The sequence below is a fragment of the Engystomops pustulosus genome, chromosome 3 (assembly GCF_040894005.1).
Source record: "Engystomops pustulosus chromosome 3, aEngPut4.maternal, whole genome shotgun sequence".
In the NCBI taxonomy this organism is placed as follows: domain Eukaryota; kingdom Metazoa; phylum Chordata; class Amphibia; order Anura; family Leptodactylidae; genus Engystomops; species Engystomops pustulosus.
The window spans coordinates 144,542,884-144,561,339 of record NC_092413.1 but is presented as its reverse complement, the minus strand read 5'-3'; the positions used below and the strand labels follow the sequence as shown (position 1 = coordinate 144,561,339).

At 44.4% G+C, this 18,456-nt stretch overlaps 1 protein-coding gene across 2 annotated transcripts in view; it reads left to right on the top strand.

Annotated features, from left to right (window-relative positions):
• Positions 1–1,148: 1,148 nt before the first annotated feature.
• Positions 1,149–18,456, top strand: part of DVL3 (dishevelled segment polarity protein 3) — a 77,998-nt gene continuing 60,690 nt past the window's right edge. For both annotated transcript variants that reach the window (XM_072142408.1, XM_072142409.1), the window contains exon 1: positions 1,149–1,753. In XM_072142408.1, the coding sequence (XP_071998509.1) occupies positions 1,593–1,753 (161 nt within the window). In that variant the 5' untranslated portion in view covers positions 1,149–1,592. The remainder of the gene's footprint in view (positions 1,754–18,456) is intronic.

Genomic DNA, 18,456 nt, shown 5'->3' with positions numbered 1-18,456 from the left:
GAAAAATGGTTGATGAGGTTTAATGTAGATAAATGTAAAGTTCTGTACTTGGGGCATGAAAACAAAAAGTACAATTTTTTTCTAAACATCAATTACTTGGTAAAACTGAACTGAGCCAGGCGGCTGCTGCTAAGGCAAATAACATTATGGGATGTATCAAGAGAGGAATAGATTCTCATGTAAGGACATAGTTTTGCCCTTATACAAATCACTGATCAGACCACACATGGAATATTGTGTACAGTTTTGGGCACCAATGTATAAAAAGGACATAGTAGAACTGGAACGAGAGCAACCAGGATTATAAAGGGAATGGAAAGACTAGAATACAATTACAGATTACAAAATTTTGGGTTATTCAGGGGAGACCTCATTACAATGTACAAATACCTGAATGGACAGTACAAGGATCTCTCCAAAGATCTTTTTATACCTAGGCCTGTGACCAGGACAAGGGGGCATCCTCTACGCCTAGAGGAGAGGTGGTTCTACCATCAACATAGACAAAGGTTCTTTACTGTAAGAGCAGTGAGACTATGGAACTCTCTGCCGCAGGAGGTTGTTATGGCGGATTCTATGTACATGTTCAATAGAGGCCTGGATGCCTTTCTGGAGAGCAAGAATATCACTGGTTATGGGGAAAAACATGTATTTATTTCTTAAAGGTTGGACTTGAGTCTTTTTCCATCCTTATATACTAAGAAGAAACCTGCACAGGTAAATATACCTTCTGGGCACGCTAACACAGGAAAAGTTGGATTCATTTTAATGAAGGTTTGTTTGTTTATTATTATTATTGATATCTCCCATTCTTCTGGCTGAATCAGTTTAGAAACCACGAAGCTTTTGGGCTATTTGTGTGAGTATCCCCCTTCTGTTGGATGATTTTCTGCTGTAAACAGCGCCTATTATTTAAACGGGTTTTTCATAGAAGTACTGAACATTGTCTCAGCACCAGTCTGTAGTTAGTGACACAATGACAGTACGCACCCGCGTTACACGTCAGTAATGAAAGGACGCAACTTCTATCCATGCTGCTCGCCTTCCAAACTACACAGCCAGATACTTGCAGTAACCCGCTGTCTGGCGGATATCCGGCGCTTCGTCAGGTCACATGACAAGGGGCGTAACCAGAGTCTACTGTTCGCCTCTGCGGCGCTTGCGCAGGAAGCAGCTGGCTCTTTACTCTTTTGCGCATGCTCAGTTCTAAGAGACGGACACCGAGTGACAGAAACAGACCGAGAACCCAACCGGGAACTGGCACCGCGGGAGTCTCCGTCGGCTCGTGTGCCCGTGCAGGGGGTATCCAAGTCCCTGGAGTGTCAGCGAGGCGGGCAGTTATTGGAGGAGCGGGCCTGAGTGTGGGGCAGGGGCTGACAGGCCAGACACTAAAGTGTTTATTAGTGCCCCCCACCCCCTCAGTGTCTGCCTCCGCCGCCTCACTCTCTGGCCTGGGCCCCTGCATACGTTGTGTCAGTGGGGATCCTCCGTCCACCTATGGGCCGCCTTGTATGACAGCTCCCGGGGCCGGGCCCCTCCTCACACCTGGATAGAGCCGTCTCCTGTGCTGCCCGCACCCCGGCTGCATCATCATGGGGGAGACCAAGGTGATCTACCATCTGGATGAGCAGGAGACGCCGTATTTGGTCAAGTTGCCAGTGCCCTCTGATCGAGTGACTTTAGGAGATTTCAAGGGAGTGCTCAACAAACCCAATTACAAGTTCTTCTTCAAGTCTATGGACGATGATTTCGGGTGAGTGATAAAGTCCAATGCTGGAGCTGCCTATAATATCTATTGGATGGGATCTAAGATGAGCTCCATGGTAAAGGTTGTTCAGTTTGATGGGAATATCAGGACTGTTATAATGGAGACAGCATAATCTGCATTCGGGGACCAGTGTCTACAACCATATAGATATTCCACTATATATGACATTTGCTTCCATGTGGCCTCAGGGCAGCAGAATTTCTTTGAGCAAATCTGCATCTTTTCCTGGTAGTGCCAATCAGATGTTCTTAAACGGAACCTGGTACAGCATAACAATAAAAAGTCAGCCTAAGAGTAGATTCACATTGGCGTGGTTGGTCCATGCATCACAGAATACGCTCGGATTTAACAAACTGACTACAGTGTCCATAACAGTACGGCAAGCATAATCATATGTCGTTCAAGGAATCCCTGCTTCCCCGCAGAACTAAAATCATGGTTACAGTCTGTTCTGCTGGGAAGCAAGGATGATATAAGCCTATGATGCTCAAAGTTCTGTCCTAGACACTGTAGTCGGTCCGTGAAACAGGACACTGTCCTTGATGCACTGAACGTTCTCACCAGTGTGAATCTACGCTAATATGTAATTAGCAAGTTATTATGCTAGAGAAGATTGATATATAATTATAGTACAACTTATCACTTACTAATTTAAATCTCTGCTCATTCAGGTTCATGGGTGCAGTGGATGCCTTTACTTCATTAATAATAACTGTACAACGAGAAATAGCAGTCATTGACAGTGTATAACCTCCATCTGGAATCCTAACCACAGAAAAAGAGCAGATGTTTGACAAGTTATTATAAAATTAAAGGAAAAGCTCTTTGTGATGACTGCCACAGTATCATAGTATATATCATAGTTAAGGGCTCTTCTAGGGAAGGTCTTATTATGTATGTATAATTATATATATATATATATATATATATATATATATATTACACAAATTCATCATAAAGATCTGATCTTGACTGTCTGCATTACTATACATCAACTCTTCCCATGCTCCAATATGCTTTTATCAGACAACACTGCTTCTTCGTGATGACATGTTTGCTTACTGCTTGAATTTAAGTCCTACACACGTGGCAACTCTTATGGATTACCATAAATGAGTTGAATTTATTTACCCTGTCTTGTTTGTTATATTTAAATAACCCTAACATGTAGACATCCGCCATCAGAAGTTTACTTTTCTATATTTAGATATTAAATGCCATCTTTGGGAATGATGGTTATAGATGAATCTACATACTTCTGTTGTTTTGAAGTCTTGGAGGAACCAGTGATGTGTAGGACAAGTTGCTGGACAAAAAATAAATCTCAAATCCAGACATTCTCAGTGACGGACATGAGTCATTGTTCTGTAGGATTAGGGAATAATAACATTGCTGAGTCTTTAGGCAGATGCATGAGTTGTCACGGTGTATCTGATATTATACAATCATTATATAAGCTGTAATGATGTCATTGAGGGGGTTGATGAGCGGCCAGCATCACGGAGTACAATGACTCGGCTCTAGGACTGTTTGCCTCTTCCTTACCGCCTTGAAGCTCTGCCCAGGCCCTTTGTCTGCCGGAGAGTGAGACGCTACAGAGCGAACGAACGCTGCTGTGACAGAACAGAGTTTAGGAGCAACCAAGTCTTTCTGCCATACGTAAACAAAGGCAAAGGTTGAGCATTCACGACTACAGTAGCCCATATTATTTATATAGACGCTTAGTAGGGTGACTGGGTACTGTGTCACTTTATATTGTTACTGGATTGTCATTAACATGACAAGAATGTGCTAGAACACAACATGTTTAGCAGCGATGATGAATTTTGTGACTACGTCCCATTGAAAGAGCGTAAACTCAATCTGTTGTCATATGTAAAGAAACCGGAGAAGTGATGCCCGCCTGTGTTATTCATAGAAGTTTTGCATCAGGTTTCCCTCATTCTTCACTTTGCCCTATGAAAGATGACTTGTCGTAGGGTTTTTCCCTCCTGTTAACCTCTTTCCTGCCAGATATAATATCTGGTAAGATGATCTCTGTTTTTACCTTTTTTTTTTTTTTTTTAATAAGTTTGTAATGAAGTTCAAAAGCAGCAGCCTGTCGTCTGCCTGTCATTCCCAGGTGGGATGAGCATGTCCGGAGCTGTAGCTTAGCTTTCATTTCTTGTTTGAGGATTACACAGTTACTAGCACATGATGCTGTCATTTACCAAGTACACAGTGTGTAGCAGCAGCAGAATATTGAATTAGTCATATTAATAGCGTTGTATTTTGGCATAGTACATTTAATAAGCATGATGTATGTATATACATTTATATTTTACTTCACTAGCACCCCCACCCTTTGGTTCTGGGGTTCCATCAGTATGAAAGTGCTGACATCATGTTTATTATCCAAGTGACCTCAGCAGTCAAGTGCAGTATAAATGTGAGGTCAGCAACTGCGATTAGAGAAAACCAGATGCATTAGAGAATGGGAACTACTGCTGGTGCCTTAGAGATCCTCTCTAGAGAGGCCAGTATGCAGTTTTTTTTACTGATCGTTTGGAATAGATAACAGTTGCCATAAGTTGTTTTTTTTTATGCTTGTAAAAAAAAAAAACTAAAAATCGATGGAACTATCATATAACATAGTAATTTTTAATGATTTTGCTAAATGTGTAACAGCAAGAGTCTGCTATGGACATAATGTAAAATAGAAAGAGACACAGGCGGCGCCCCTAGCGCAATAGGTAACTTAAGAGTGTGATGAGATAACAAGGATATCTGCTCACCTGAAGACACCTTGTGTCTTATGCGTTTAGAGCAGATATTTGTTGTTCCGTCTATTCTTCAATGTTTGTTGGTAGGGTATGCTGCTTCTTCCCGGAGTCCGGTACAGGATTGTGCCGGATAGGAAATCGCATAGATATGGAGTTTAGAAAAACCCGGGTTTGTATAAGACGCACTGCCCGAATAGGTCCGACACAGTTTGTATGGTTCAAGGTTAAGTTTATTTGTATTGTAAAAGGACTACGCGTTTCGGGGGTGGTCTACCCCCTTCATCAGGTCTGTGGTGGATACTTATGCGCCGAGGTGACAGAACTAGGCTGGGTGTAAAACCCAAAGCAGGTAGAGGACGGTTGGTCCGGGGGTGATAGTTGTATGCTTGAATCTGGCGCGAAGGTCACTATCTATGTTGCAGTAGATGGATGTGTTCCTGCCAGAATTGAGAAGTAGGGAGACTCCTTAGGGAAACTGTCGCTTAAGGCCACCTCGCAGATATGTGGAGCCATTGATGCTCTACTGGGGGATTGTGGGAAATATGCAAATACATTTTCACAGATGGGACAAGGAAAACTTTGCCTCTTGACTGCCTTACATATTAATCAATATATCTAATCCATAAAAGAAACCGACCCCCAAACTGCAGGAAGCAGACTCTGTCTTGTGAATGAATAGTATAGTATAACCGCTGGCCTGTAAATTTTTTTTTTTTTTTTATGTAAAATATCAGGATTAGGGGAGGATATTGTTTTCTCTTTCTTGGTTACGGTCTCTCAGTTGTAGGTTAGAGAAAGGACCTTTTAGAAAAGCATCCACTATTACATCCTTTATGAGGATATCCTACACGTGCCATTGTGAGAGTGATTGATGGGTCCATTTATTTCCTGTTGTCAGAAGGACAGGTTTTGATATTTCTCCTTCCAAATTTTATTTTTAGGGGTAGAGGAGGGTTAATATATTTAGATATTGAAGCTCTTTCAAAATATTTCTGACCATAGCTAATAAAGGGCATCATCGTTTCCTACCAGAACTAACTGCTGTGCTATGGAAGGCTGTACCCACACAAGTTGCCCATAGATTTGCTTTGCTTTGCCAGCTACCCCTTCCATGCAAGAAATAAGGCTGAAGTGATTTGGGGGAGTGACAATAGCAGTAACGATATATGGAACAATATTTTCAGCATGAGCTGTAATTTGGTTATTCCTGTACCGCTATTAGTAGTTGTGTTTTACCACTTGTGAGTAATGTCCATATAGTGATTTCTAGACTAAACAAACTGCAATAAGTAGAAGTGTCAGTAATATAACTGGGGAAATATTAACGCTATATCAATGTCAGTGTCTCAGGCTTGTCTTTTATAGTTTCCAGCACGGCAGGATTTTGAGACTGGTTCTTTTTACATGCCTCCTCCCTACACACTCCCTTCAAGAACGCTGCCAGACCATGGAAAGATATCAGGCAGAGCGGAAGACTACAGATGTCAGACAGAAAAGCAACAAATCCTTTATATTGTTATTAGAAAGAGACCTAGGAAGTAAAAATGTGCTTACTTGCCAAATTTAGGACAAGACTTGTGCCTGTTGTATAGAGCTGGGATTACAATAAAGTTTGTAAGGTTACCAAATATCACCTTGAAGCTAATTTTACCAGGACTAGCAGGTATTTCTAATTATTTCTAATAAGGAATCCAGGCTTCCTGCATTCATTATTATTACAGTTTGTATTTTAGAACAGGGGTTCATCTCCTTGTTTGCTGGAGGAAGATTTGTCTTTCTTTCTGTGTTGATGAGACTGGTGGAGGTCTGGTGGTCTCCTCAACCAGAGGATTGCAATCTCCTTTTGTGTATAAATATGTCATATCATACATTAGGGAAAACATATATGCATTAAAATAAAATTTGACAGGTGCAAAAGTATGGGCACCCTTATCATTTGAATACTCCTATGTATCGGTCAACAATACAGTGCACTTTGCACAAGTAGAAGCCGTATGGGAGAGTGATGCAAAAGAAGCCGTTTCTGCAGGCACGCCACAAACAGAGTCGCCTGAGGTATTCAGAAGCACATTTGGACAAACCAATTTCATTTTGGAAGAAGGTGCTGTGGACTGATGAAACAAAGATTGAGTTGTTTGGTCACACAAAAAGGTGTTATGCATGGCGGCCAAAAACCACAGCATTCCAAGAAAAACACTTGCTGCCCACTGTAAAATTTGGTGCAGGTTCCATCATGCTTTGGGGCTGTGTGGCCAATGCCGGCACCGGGAATTTTGTTAAAGTTGGGGGTCGTATGGATTCCTCTCGGTATCAGCAGATTCTTGAGAATAATGTTCAAGAATCAGTGACGAAGTTGAAGATACGCCGGGAATGGATATTTCGGCAACACACTGATCCAAAACACCGCTCCAAATCTACCCAGGCATTCATACAGAGGAACAATTACAATGTTCTGGAATGGCCATCCCAGTCCCGAGACCTGAATATCATAGAACATCTGTGGGATGATATGAATCAGGCTGTCCATGCTCCGTGACCCTCGAACTGAACTGGAATTGTATTGTAAAGGGGAATGGTCAAAAGTATCTTCATCCAGGAACTAATGAAATGCTGCAGGAAGCGACTAGAGGCAAAAGGAGGATCTACTAAATATTAATGTCACTTTTCTGTTGAGGTGCACATACTTTTGCACCTGTCAAATTTAGTTTTAATGCATGTTGCACATTTTCTGTAAGTACAATAAAGCTCATTTCAATCTTTAAATATTACTGTGTCCATCAGTTATTAGATATATCAAACTGATATAGCTGTTGCAAAAACCCAAATTTCCATACCTATAAATGATTAAGACTAATAGGGTGCCCAGGGGGCGTGGCTAGACCCTGAGCCTGATGGCAGCACATTGAGACAGCTCTGCAGCCCCGGTGCCTATTTTACCCTAAAGGAGGGGACCTACCCTGGCCCCTAAAGCTAAAAAGACCCCCAGAAGGGGAGTAAAGACCTCAGGACCCCAGAAAGCGAAACGGGTGGGCGAAATACCACTCACCCGCTTTTTTCTCCGCTCTTCTGCAGCAGCCAGCACAGGACCACGTGCTGCCCAGAGAACCGACGACCTGCCGAGGAACCAGCCACAGCCGACAGACGCCCTCACCATGGCACCCACGCCTGCAGCGGGTAAGCGGGGATCCGCGGTATCCACCGCCGCGCCGCCTCCACACGTGGCCCGCGGCGATCCAGTCCGGGCCTCTCAGGCCGCGCCGAGCCGCCATTCTGGCACGCAGCCAGACAGACAGCGCGGATCTCCTGAGGCGCAGCAGCGCCAGAATGAAACAGCGCAGCAGCGCCAGAATGAAGCGGCGCAGCAGCGCCAGAATGAAGCGGCGCAGCAGCGCCAGAATGAAGCGGCGCAGCAGCGCCAGAATGCAGCAGCGCCAGACTAAAGGGGCACCTCCGCAGAATCCTGACCAGAAAGGCAGCCCACCCCACACTGAGGGGGGGTCGCCCCTCCATCTTAAACAGCCTAACCTGCAACATTTACAGACCTCTGAAGACGAACACGACCCTATGGATGAGGGTCAGTTTGAAAGCGAAGGACAGGGGCGGCATCTTGAGAACATCCCACTGAGATCCCCCCAACTCCCACAGCCTGGGGAATTTGTTCCTGGAATCCCGTTTATCCTCCGGTCCCAAGCTACGGAAGATGAGCTAAGTGCAACCCCTACTTTTGCCCGCTACGCTGCACCTTCCCCAGAATGGGCGTCATCGCCTGAGAACTTCGGCACAGACGAAATGGCGGTCAAGAGACCACCGGTATCAGAACCACTCTGGCACGCTCATCTTCAGAATCTCCCTACCAAAGAGGGCTTTAAATCTTTAATTGCTGAAGTGAAGGAGGCTTTCAGATCTGAAATTTCGGAGATACGGCGCGACATATAGGGCATGACGCAGAAAATTGACCACCTAGAAGCTGGACAGGCGGACTCAAGGCGCCAGATCGCACATACGCAACATACCCTGCACTCCCATTCTGTCACACTACAAGACATGGCCAGACACCTGGAAGACCTCGACAATAGAGGAAGGCGTAATAATATAAGGGTGAGGGGCCTATCGGAGGTGGAAGGTAAAGAAGATGTCCGTGCCACACTTCAAGCGCTTTTCTCGACACTATTGGGGGAGCCGGAAACGCAAGTAAAGCTTGACAGAGCTCATAGAGCATTGAGGCCCAAAGTAATGGGAGGAAATCCGAGGGACGTGGTCTGCTGTGTACATGACTTTGAATTAAAGGAGCGCCTCATGTTTGCGGCGCGGAAGAAAAAGAATTTTGCTTTCAATGGGGATACCATACAGCTTTATCAGGATCTCTCTGGGATCACCCTTCAGAAGAGACGGATTTTACGGCCGCTGCTGGACATTTTACGTCAACACGACATTTCCTATCGCTGGAACTTTCCTTTTGCCCTGTCGGCCACTAAAGATGGAATAACGGCGACGCTCTCAACGATGGAGGAGCTGCAGGAATTCTGCGACATCTGGAACATCCCGACTCCACGACTGGACGACTGGGGGGGCCTTCCCCCCCAGATGCGACAAACGCAGAATAAGACCCAGCTGCAACAGAAGAGACGAAGGCCGCGAACCAGAGCTCCATCCCAGGACTCTTATGATTAGAGAGGAACATCTGCTGAACATATATCCTTTATAGTTATTATACTTGTTTGAAGGGGGTCTTATGTTTGCCCATATTTGCATTGATTTGGGGTACCTTTCCCCTCCTTTGTGAATTCAGATGTAATTTGCACAAGGGCACCGGGGTTAGTGTCTCGATAGTTAGAGTTATATCTCAGTTTCTATTTTTGTGTAGAACTACACTTGATGCTTTTTTCTTTTTTCCTCTATTAGGTTCTATTGCCACGTTTTTCCCCACCGAGTGGGTCTACTCCGGATCCCGCCCTCTGACCCTGGCATAGGGTTGATACAGGAGGTGGTGAAACCGGTTCAGCTGACTATACTCCCCCATCTTAGGGGTAGACCAGCTGAATAGACCTGCACTAGGGCCAGGAGATTCTCCTCTCCCTGGTTATAGTATTAGGAATTTATCCTTGTTTTCTTATTACCCCCCCCCCTTTTTTTTCTCTCTCGGGGGTTTTTTTTTTGTTGTTTTTTCTTTTTTATCTGTCTTGACTGTTTGTCTTGTGGAGTGCAAGGTTTGTCCTTTCCCCTGTCGCCCCCCCCTGTTGCCTCTACGGGTTTCTCTGACGCTCTAGGCTTCTGTACACTGACACCCTTTAGTACAGTCACTCTAGGGCTTTAGGGAGAAAAAGCCACACTTAGCCTCTCCTACCTCCCTCCCCCCCCTCCTAACACAGAACTTGTCCAGTTACATCCTATTCAGGGGAGACAGCGTATCTTGCCCAAGAGTATTGGTTAGCTAACTCACCATGGTTCAGCTTTTGACACTCAATGTAAAGGGTCTCAACTCAGCTCGCAAGCGACGTCTCACGCTTAATGAGCTAAAGAGGAGTAGAGCAGATGTGGTGTTCTTGCAGGAGACACACTATGATACGACGGGGAACTTTAATTTTGCTAAGCACCTTTACCCGGTATCTTATATGGCATCTACAGAGAACAAAAAAGCAGGAGTGGCGATCCTGTTCTCCACCTCGTGCCCCATAGTGCCTGAGACAGTAACTGCGGATCCCATGGGCCGCTTTCTCATTGTTCAGGGCAAAATGTTCGGCTCGCCTGTGATTTTATGCAATATTTACGCACCCAATTCATCGCAGGTCCGCTTCATTACCAAGGTCCTGAATAAAATAGCCAGACTCCCAGCAGCACCCCTACTGATAGGAGGGGACTTCAATGTAATCTTCTCAGAAAATATGGACCGGCTGGCTATCGACCCCAATCCCGCCACTAGATCACAGAGCACTATTTCAGCGGCTTTCCGTAGAGTCATCAGGAGGTTTGCTTTATATGATTTGTGGGGAGTGGGCAACCCGGGCGACCGCTCATTTACTTTCTACTCTGCACCACATGGCACCCATACTCGTATAGATTACTGGTTTGGAGACATCCAATTCTTGCGAATGATGCATTCCGCAGAGGTGGGAGACATATCGTGGTCAGACCATGCGCCAGTCCTATTACAGCTTAGTGAGGGCCATACCACAACGAGGGCATGTCATTGGCGTTTAAATGAATCCCTTCTTAAGAAACCCCTGATCAAGGAGGAGTTAAATGGAGCACTACGGGAATATTTTCAGCTTAATGAGGATTCAATCCCCTCTATCCCTATGATATGGGAAGCTCACAAGGCGGTCTTCAGAGGCCATTGTATAGAACAGGGAACCAGATTGAAAAGAAACAGGGTCCATCTGGAAAAGGAATTGAGAAAGGAGATTGGTAAGCAAGAGGCAGCCCTATTAGCCAAACCCACTAGGAGGAGACTCCAACAGTTAATTGAGGTTAGGGAGCAGTTGCGAGAGGTTCAGACTCAAGAGGTAGAGAAATTACTAGTGTTTACTAGGCAACGGTATTACGAACAGGCCAATAAGCACCATTCTCTCCTAGCGAGACAATTGAGAGAGAAGAGAGAGCACCAAACTCCCCATGTTATACGGGATCCCCGGGGAAATCTATTACATGACCCGAGAGCGATTGCCTCTCGCTTCCAAGAATTTTATGCCAAACTGTATTCCCTGCCAAATACTCTACCCCTGGATGAGGGCCTTAGAAAAACGCTGCTCTCGGACTTCTTGAGCTCCTGCTCCCTACCGGGACTCCCCTCAGAGGCCATCGAGACGCTCAACTCAGAGTTCACGTCGGATGAGATAGAGGAGGTGATCAAAGAAATGCCAAATGGGAAATCCCCGGGCCCAGATGGGCTCACATATCTTTACTATCAGACCTTCTCCCCTGTGGTGCTGCCACATATGACAAAAGTATTTAACGCGTTCTTACAAGGTGAACCCATGCCTACAACTTTCACCCATTCCTATATCACCCTTATCCCCAAGCCTGGGAAAGATGCAACCGATTGTGCTAATTATAGGCCGATTGCACTCCTAAACGCAGACCTAAAAATATTCACAAAACTACTGGCCAATCGCCTGATTCAGTGGATTCCTCAGGTAATCCATAAGGACCAGGTGGGCTTTGTACCTGGACGGCAAGGTGGCGACAACACGAGGAGAACAATTGATCTTATCGATGTAATTAATAAGCAAAAAGATCAGGCCCTAATTCTCAGTTTAGACGCAGAGAAGGCGTTTGATCGCCTCAGCTGGCCCTTTATGTTTCAAGTCCTGGAACACATAGGAATAAAGGGTCCCTTTCTCCAGGCTCTGAGGGAGTTCTATTCAAATCCCACAGCAGAAATTAAGCTCCCACACGCGTCCTCCCCACCTCTGCGGATCAAGAATGGTACACGTCAGGGTTGTCCACTCTCTCCCCTCCTCTTTATTCTTTGCATTGAACCCTTGGCCTCCATTATCCGTCTAGACCCCAATATCCATGGCGTTATGGTTAGAGACAAGGAATTTAAATTGTCGTTGTTCGCAGATGATATCCTGCTCACCATCACTCAGCCCCTAGTCTCCCTACCCAACCTACAAGCGAGGCTACAACAATATGGCCGTCTCTCGGGCTATAAAGTGAACACCTCAAAGACGGAGGCATTGCCCCTCAATTTTACCCAACCGCTGGTAGACCAATTGAAGGGCACATTCAGATATAACTGGAAAGCAGACACTATCAAGTACCTGGGGATACTCCTGACCCCCTCTTACAATACACTGTATGGGCAGAATTTTCCTGGTAGTTTTCAGGAAATAAGGACTCTCCTTAATAACTGGAACAGTCTCCCCCTCTCTCTTTTTGGCAGGATAGCAGCGGTCAAAATGACTATTCTGCCTAAGCTGCTGTACCTTTTTGAAACCTTGCCAGTAGCGGTGCCGTTGGGCGCTCTGAGGTCCCTGCAAGCATCAATATTGCACTTTATCTGGGCGAAAAAGAGACACAGAGTTTCCAGGTCTGTTCTACTCTCTCACAAATCCAGGGGCGGCTTATCGGTGCCGGACATAACCAAATACTACTGGGCAACACACTTGAGACGCATTCCTGCATGGTCCACCCTACTGGCATTCTCTAAGTGGATGGAGATAGAGAAACTGTGGCTGGCCCCTTTTCATCCTAACTCCTACCTTTGGCCCAAAGAGGCGCCTGCGCTGCCTGATTCCCAACTAGGCCCTATCTCATTTACGATTAAGTTATGGAGGGCCTGTTTGGCCAGGTTCCCATTGGTGTCCAAGTGCTCCCCTATGCAATCCTTTTTACACACTCCCCTCATGCAACAAGCTGGGGCTGGGCAGGAAATTAAACCCTGGCATGAGAAGGGTTTATTTAGATTTGCAGATATTGTGGATTACCGCGATAGGAAGATCTTGCCCTTTGCAGCCCTACAAGATAAATTCCATCTCCCACAGGCGGCCAATTTTCACTACATTCGAATTAGACACTTTTTACAATCCCTGGACAGTGCTGAGACTGTCTCGGCACCCACTACGTTTGAACACATTTGCAAAACTGCGACCCAAACATCTGGACTCATATCAGATATCTACATGATACTACTCCATCCCAGCCCAGACGAGCTCATTGCACACCCGTATATGGCCAAGTGGGAGAGCATAGTGGGGGGGCCGATATCTCAGGACACTTGGCGACTGATTTGGCATAGGGCGGCTAAGACCTCCCTGTGTGCTACACATAAGGAGAACCAGTACAAACTGTTGATGCAGTGGTACCATACCCCATCCTTGCTGCACAGATTATTCCCAGACACACCAGATACTTGCTGGCGATGTGGTTCAGTGGGAGGTACTCTTCAACACATCTTCTGGACGTGCCCATTGTTGCAGCCTTTTTGGCAGGCAGTAAAGACTCTCCTTCGGGAGGTCGTAGAGGTGGATATCCCACTCTCCCCATTATTTCACTTGCTGAACGTCTCTCCACACCCCATGGCCAAGGCAACCACAAAACTGAGCTTACACATTCTCACAGCTGCGAGATGTCTGATAGCGCAGTTTTGGAAGAGACAAGCCCCCCCCTCCCGAATGGATCTTCTTTCTAGGGTTAGAGAAACTCGCAGTATGGAATATCTGACCGCTTCCCTGAATAATCGTATTCCACAGTTTGACAAAACCTGGGATCGATGGGACCGCTACTGGATTGAGGAACGAGCAAGAGGAGGAGAGTGACAGGGCCATCCTTTTAGTGTCTTCCCAAGTGGTAATTGTTGTCGTAGTGAGTATGAATGACTTTGTCTTTGTCCGTACCCTTTTTCCCAACCTCTTCAGAATGGTTAAGCATTGATATGATGCCATCTTTGGTATTTGTTTTAATATAGTAGGCATATGTTACTGTTGGATTTTGCATTATGATACGCAAACAGGATATTTACACTGTTGATACTCCACGGGGACATGGATCCCTTCTCTTTTGTCTTTTGATTGTTTTGTTATTGGAAGATTTTTATGTGATATTTGTACATGATAACTTGTTTGTTAAATATTTTTGAAAAATAATAATAAAAACACAATTATATAAAAAAAAAAGACTAATAGGGTGCCCAAACTTTTTCATATGACTGTAAAGGAAGTACTTTTGCCCTTTTGGATACATACATTAGTGCAGGTAGCAATAATTCTCTAAGCCCAGGGCACGTGGCTGATGTGCACAGTCCAGGTCACAGTCATACACTGCTGACAGTCAATCCGGTAGACTATGTTGTACAATGAAATCAGCGAGCGCTACAGACCTGTATCTCTATGCCAGGGAAGCCGTTGCTGTAATGCACTTCAGTATATCTGCATTCAGTCATATGTTTTCTCCAGACCCCGTGGTGGATGTAGGTTTATGTCTTCTTTTGGCAGCTGCTGTCTGACACCATAGTTTCCAGAGTTTTCTGTGGAATGATGTTTACAGTAGACAGGTCACAATTGTAGAGGAAATTCCTGGCAGCAGCTTTTGGCATTCGGTGCAGAGGTTGTTTTTGTCCGCTGTGAACCCACACTTACCTATATGTCTGTCCTGTGCATTACATGCTTAGACCAGGTGCAAACAGATGACTTTTGTTCTCCTGCTGAGAAATACTTTTTTTTTTTTTTTTTTTTAAACAGTATTTTGGCAGGCTAAGTAATATACTGGGATTTTGGGAGCAAGTGAATTTACTATACAGTAATCTTTTCATTTCACCCAGTTGTATAACTGTACTTGTGTTCTTTGCTTTATAGGCCTAAGGCACATATAGATTGCTTATTTAAAGGGGTTTTCCTACGAACAAAAGTTAGAGCCACAGATCACGAAAACGAGGGGTCCGATGGGGTCCCACGAACCTCCGTTGGACCCCTCGTGGCTCCGTCAGACTAATGGAGCAGACGGCTGCGCATGACTGTTCTGCTCCATTAATCTCTGTAGAGCTGACTGAAATTGCTCACCGATCTCCGTCAGCTCTATAGAGATTAAACGGTCATGCGCGCCCGTCTGATCCATTAGGGTGACGGAGCCACGAGGGGTCTGATGGAGGTACATGGGACCCCTCGTTTTCTGTGGGGGTATCCCGTGGATAGGGCCTAACCTTTGTTTGAGGGAAAACCCCTTTAACCCCATAAGGACCAGGTCCTTTTTCGTTTTTGGGTTTCTATTTTTCACTCCCCACCTTCAAAAATCTATAACTTTTTTTTATTTTTCCATGTAGAGAGCTGTGTGACGGCTTGTTTTCTGCAAATTGCACTTCATAGTGGTGGTATTCATATTCTGTGAAAATGATGAAAAACCACATTTGCGCCATTTCTTGTGGGCTTGGATTTTACGTCTTTCACTGTGCGCCCTAAATGACAGGTCTACTTTATTCATTGGGTCAATACGATCATGTGGATACCAAATTTGTATAGGTTTTATAATGTTTTCATACGTTTACACAAAATAAAACCTCCTAAAATTTTCTATTTTCAGACTTTAAAATGTTCTGTTTTTCAAACTGTCTTACAACCTAAATTAGTTACTAACATTTGCCATATCTTAGCTTTGTGTTGCCGTCCTTTTAGAAGTGTCCTTTTGTTTTATTACGACGCTAGAAAGATCACAAATTGAGCAGCATTCTCTCAAATTTTTTAAGAAAATTTTAGAAACAATTATTTTAGGGACCATTTCATTTCTATAGGGGTTTTAGAAGTTCTGTTAATAGAACCCCCACCCGTTCTATTAATTTCCCTTGTTAACCCTTTATGTATTTTACAGAAATGCAAACAAAATGAAGGTTTGATTTGGAATTCACTAATATTTATCATAGATACATTCATTTACCCACACTAACTGAATAAAAGTAGAAAATGCAGCTAGGAATATATTGTGCAGGCTCAGCCCATGAGCCCTCTCCATGCACCCGCACCTGATGCGCGCCATACTATTACGTCACGCGTTGGGAACGGGTTAGACCTTTGCCACTGGTGGGCTTTTTCCATGTTACTTTCTGTTTATCGCTCCCCACTTATAAAAAATCAATAACCCTTTTTAATTTGTACAGAGCTGTGTGAGGGCTTGTTTTTTGCGTAACAATTTGGACTTCCTAGTGGCAGTATTTTAGATTCCATGCTATGTACTGGGAAGTGGAAATATAATTCAAAATGCAGTAATATTGAGAAGAGCCGGCATTTGTGCCATTTTCTTGTGGGCTCTGCTCTTGCGTCTTTCAATGTACACCCCTAATAGCGTCTATAATATATTCTTTGGTTCGGTACGATCACAGAGAGACTTCATTTATAAAGATTTTATTAGGTGTTAAGAGATTTTACAAACAATTAAAACCTTTTGTACCCCCAAAAAATTATTACCTTTACCATATTCTGACTCTAATAACTTTTCCATGCTTAGGAGTACGGAGTTGGCTAAGGTGTCCATTTTTCCGTGACGAGCTGACTCTTTCAGTGCTACCATTTTAGAGACTGTGCAACCTTTTAGATACATTTTTATTACATTTTTTTAATGTGCTGCGAAACGGCAAAAAGGTGGCGATTCAAACATTGGAGCACATTCTTCTGTTACTGGGATCATACCGGGAAGAACAGTTTTTATATTTTTATAGATTGGAAATATATTGGGTATCACCACATCTGTTGTGGGTTTTTTTTTTTCCACTTTTTTCCACTTGTGATTGCACCTCCCTGTAATGTCATCGAGAAGTAGTGATCAGTTGCTATGAAGTACCCTAGAGGGTTTAAAAAAAAAAACAAAAAAACTAAATAAACAGTAAAACTCACAAACACGTTAGGTATTACCACCTCTCAAAATGCCTCATCTATCAAAATATAAAAACTGTTATTGCCGGTGAAAAAGTCTGAAACGCTACTTTTACACCATTTCACATCAGATAGAAAATATAATAAAAAGTCATCAAAATATTGCGTAGTCCTCAAAAACTTTTATGCCTTTTCCAGAATTGCGATATCAGACACCTTGCTGCAGTAAGTATATGTAAACACATTCTAGTGGTTGCCTTGGCCAGAGGCTGGGAGGAGACGTTCAGCAGATAAAATAGGGGGGAAAGTGGGACATCCACCGCTGTGACTGCTTGGATAAGGGTCCTCACCTCTTGCCAGAAGGGCTGAATATATGGGCACGACCAGAAGATATGCTGAAGGGTCCCGCCTGCGAGGCCACAGCGCCAGCAAGTGTCAGGTGAATCCGGAAACAGTATGTGGAGTAAAGAAGGTGTATGGTACCATTGTAACATCAATTTGTACTGATTTTCTTTGTAAGTGGTGCACCGGGAAGTCTCAGCAGCCCTTCGACAGATCAGCTGCCATGTCTCGTGCGTTATTGGTTCTCCCACTATGCCCTCCCATTTGGTGTGAAGTGGGCCAAAGCCAAAGAAAGGTGGTTTAAAGACTGGACATTAAGGCAGATATTCTCCCCAAAAGGAGACCTTGATGAACTGCCTCTGTATAAACCGGGGTAGTATTTGTTAATATATGGATGTGTGGTAGGTTTTTCCGGATCTGGATGCAATAATACCATGTAGATGTCTGATATAAGGCCAGCGGTGTGAGTAGCATTTTTGCAAATGTGTTCAAATACCGTTGGTACTGAAACTGTCTCGGTGCTCTCCAGGGATTGCAACAAGTGCCTGATACGCATATAATGGAGGTTGGCGGAGGGTGGGAGATGGAACTTGTCCCGCAGGGTGTCAAACCTAAATAATCCCTTCTCATGCCAAGGCTTGAGTTCCTGTCCAGTTCCCGCATGCTGCAAAGGAGTGTGCAAAAACGACTGCATTGGACACCAAGGGAAATCTGCTTGTACAAACTCTCCAGAGTTTTAATGTAAAGGCAATGGGGCCTAGTAAAATGCTAGACATCGGAGGTGGCTCCTTGGACCAGAGGTAGGAGTTAGGGTGGAATGGGGCTTACCATAATTTCTCGATCTCCATCCATTTGGAGAATGCCAGAATACGCCGTAAATGGGTTGCCCAGTAATACCTAATTATATCTGGTATCGACAAACCTCCCTTAGATTTATGGGATAGCAGGACAGATTTGGAAATCCTGTGTCTCCTTTTAGCCCATATAAAGTGTAGAATTGATGCCTGTAGAGACCGCAGGGCACTTAGTGGGACCGCCACTGGTAGCGTTTCAAAGAGATAAAGCAGCTTGGGCAGGTCATTGGTCATTGGTCATTTTAACCGCTGCTATTCTGCCAAAGAGAGACAAGGGAAGGCTGTTCCATTTGTCAAGCAGGGCCCTTATTTCACGAAAGAGGCCGGGAAAGTTCTGCCCATATAGGGAATTGTAAGAGGAGTATCCCCATGTATTTGATAGCATCTGTTTTCCAGTTATATTTGAATGTGGTCTTAAGGTTGTCTACTGG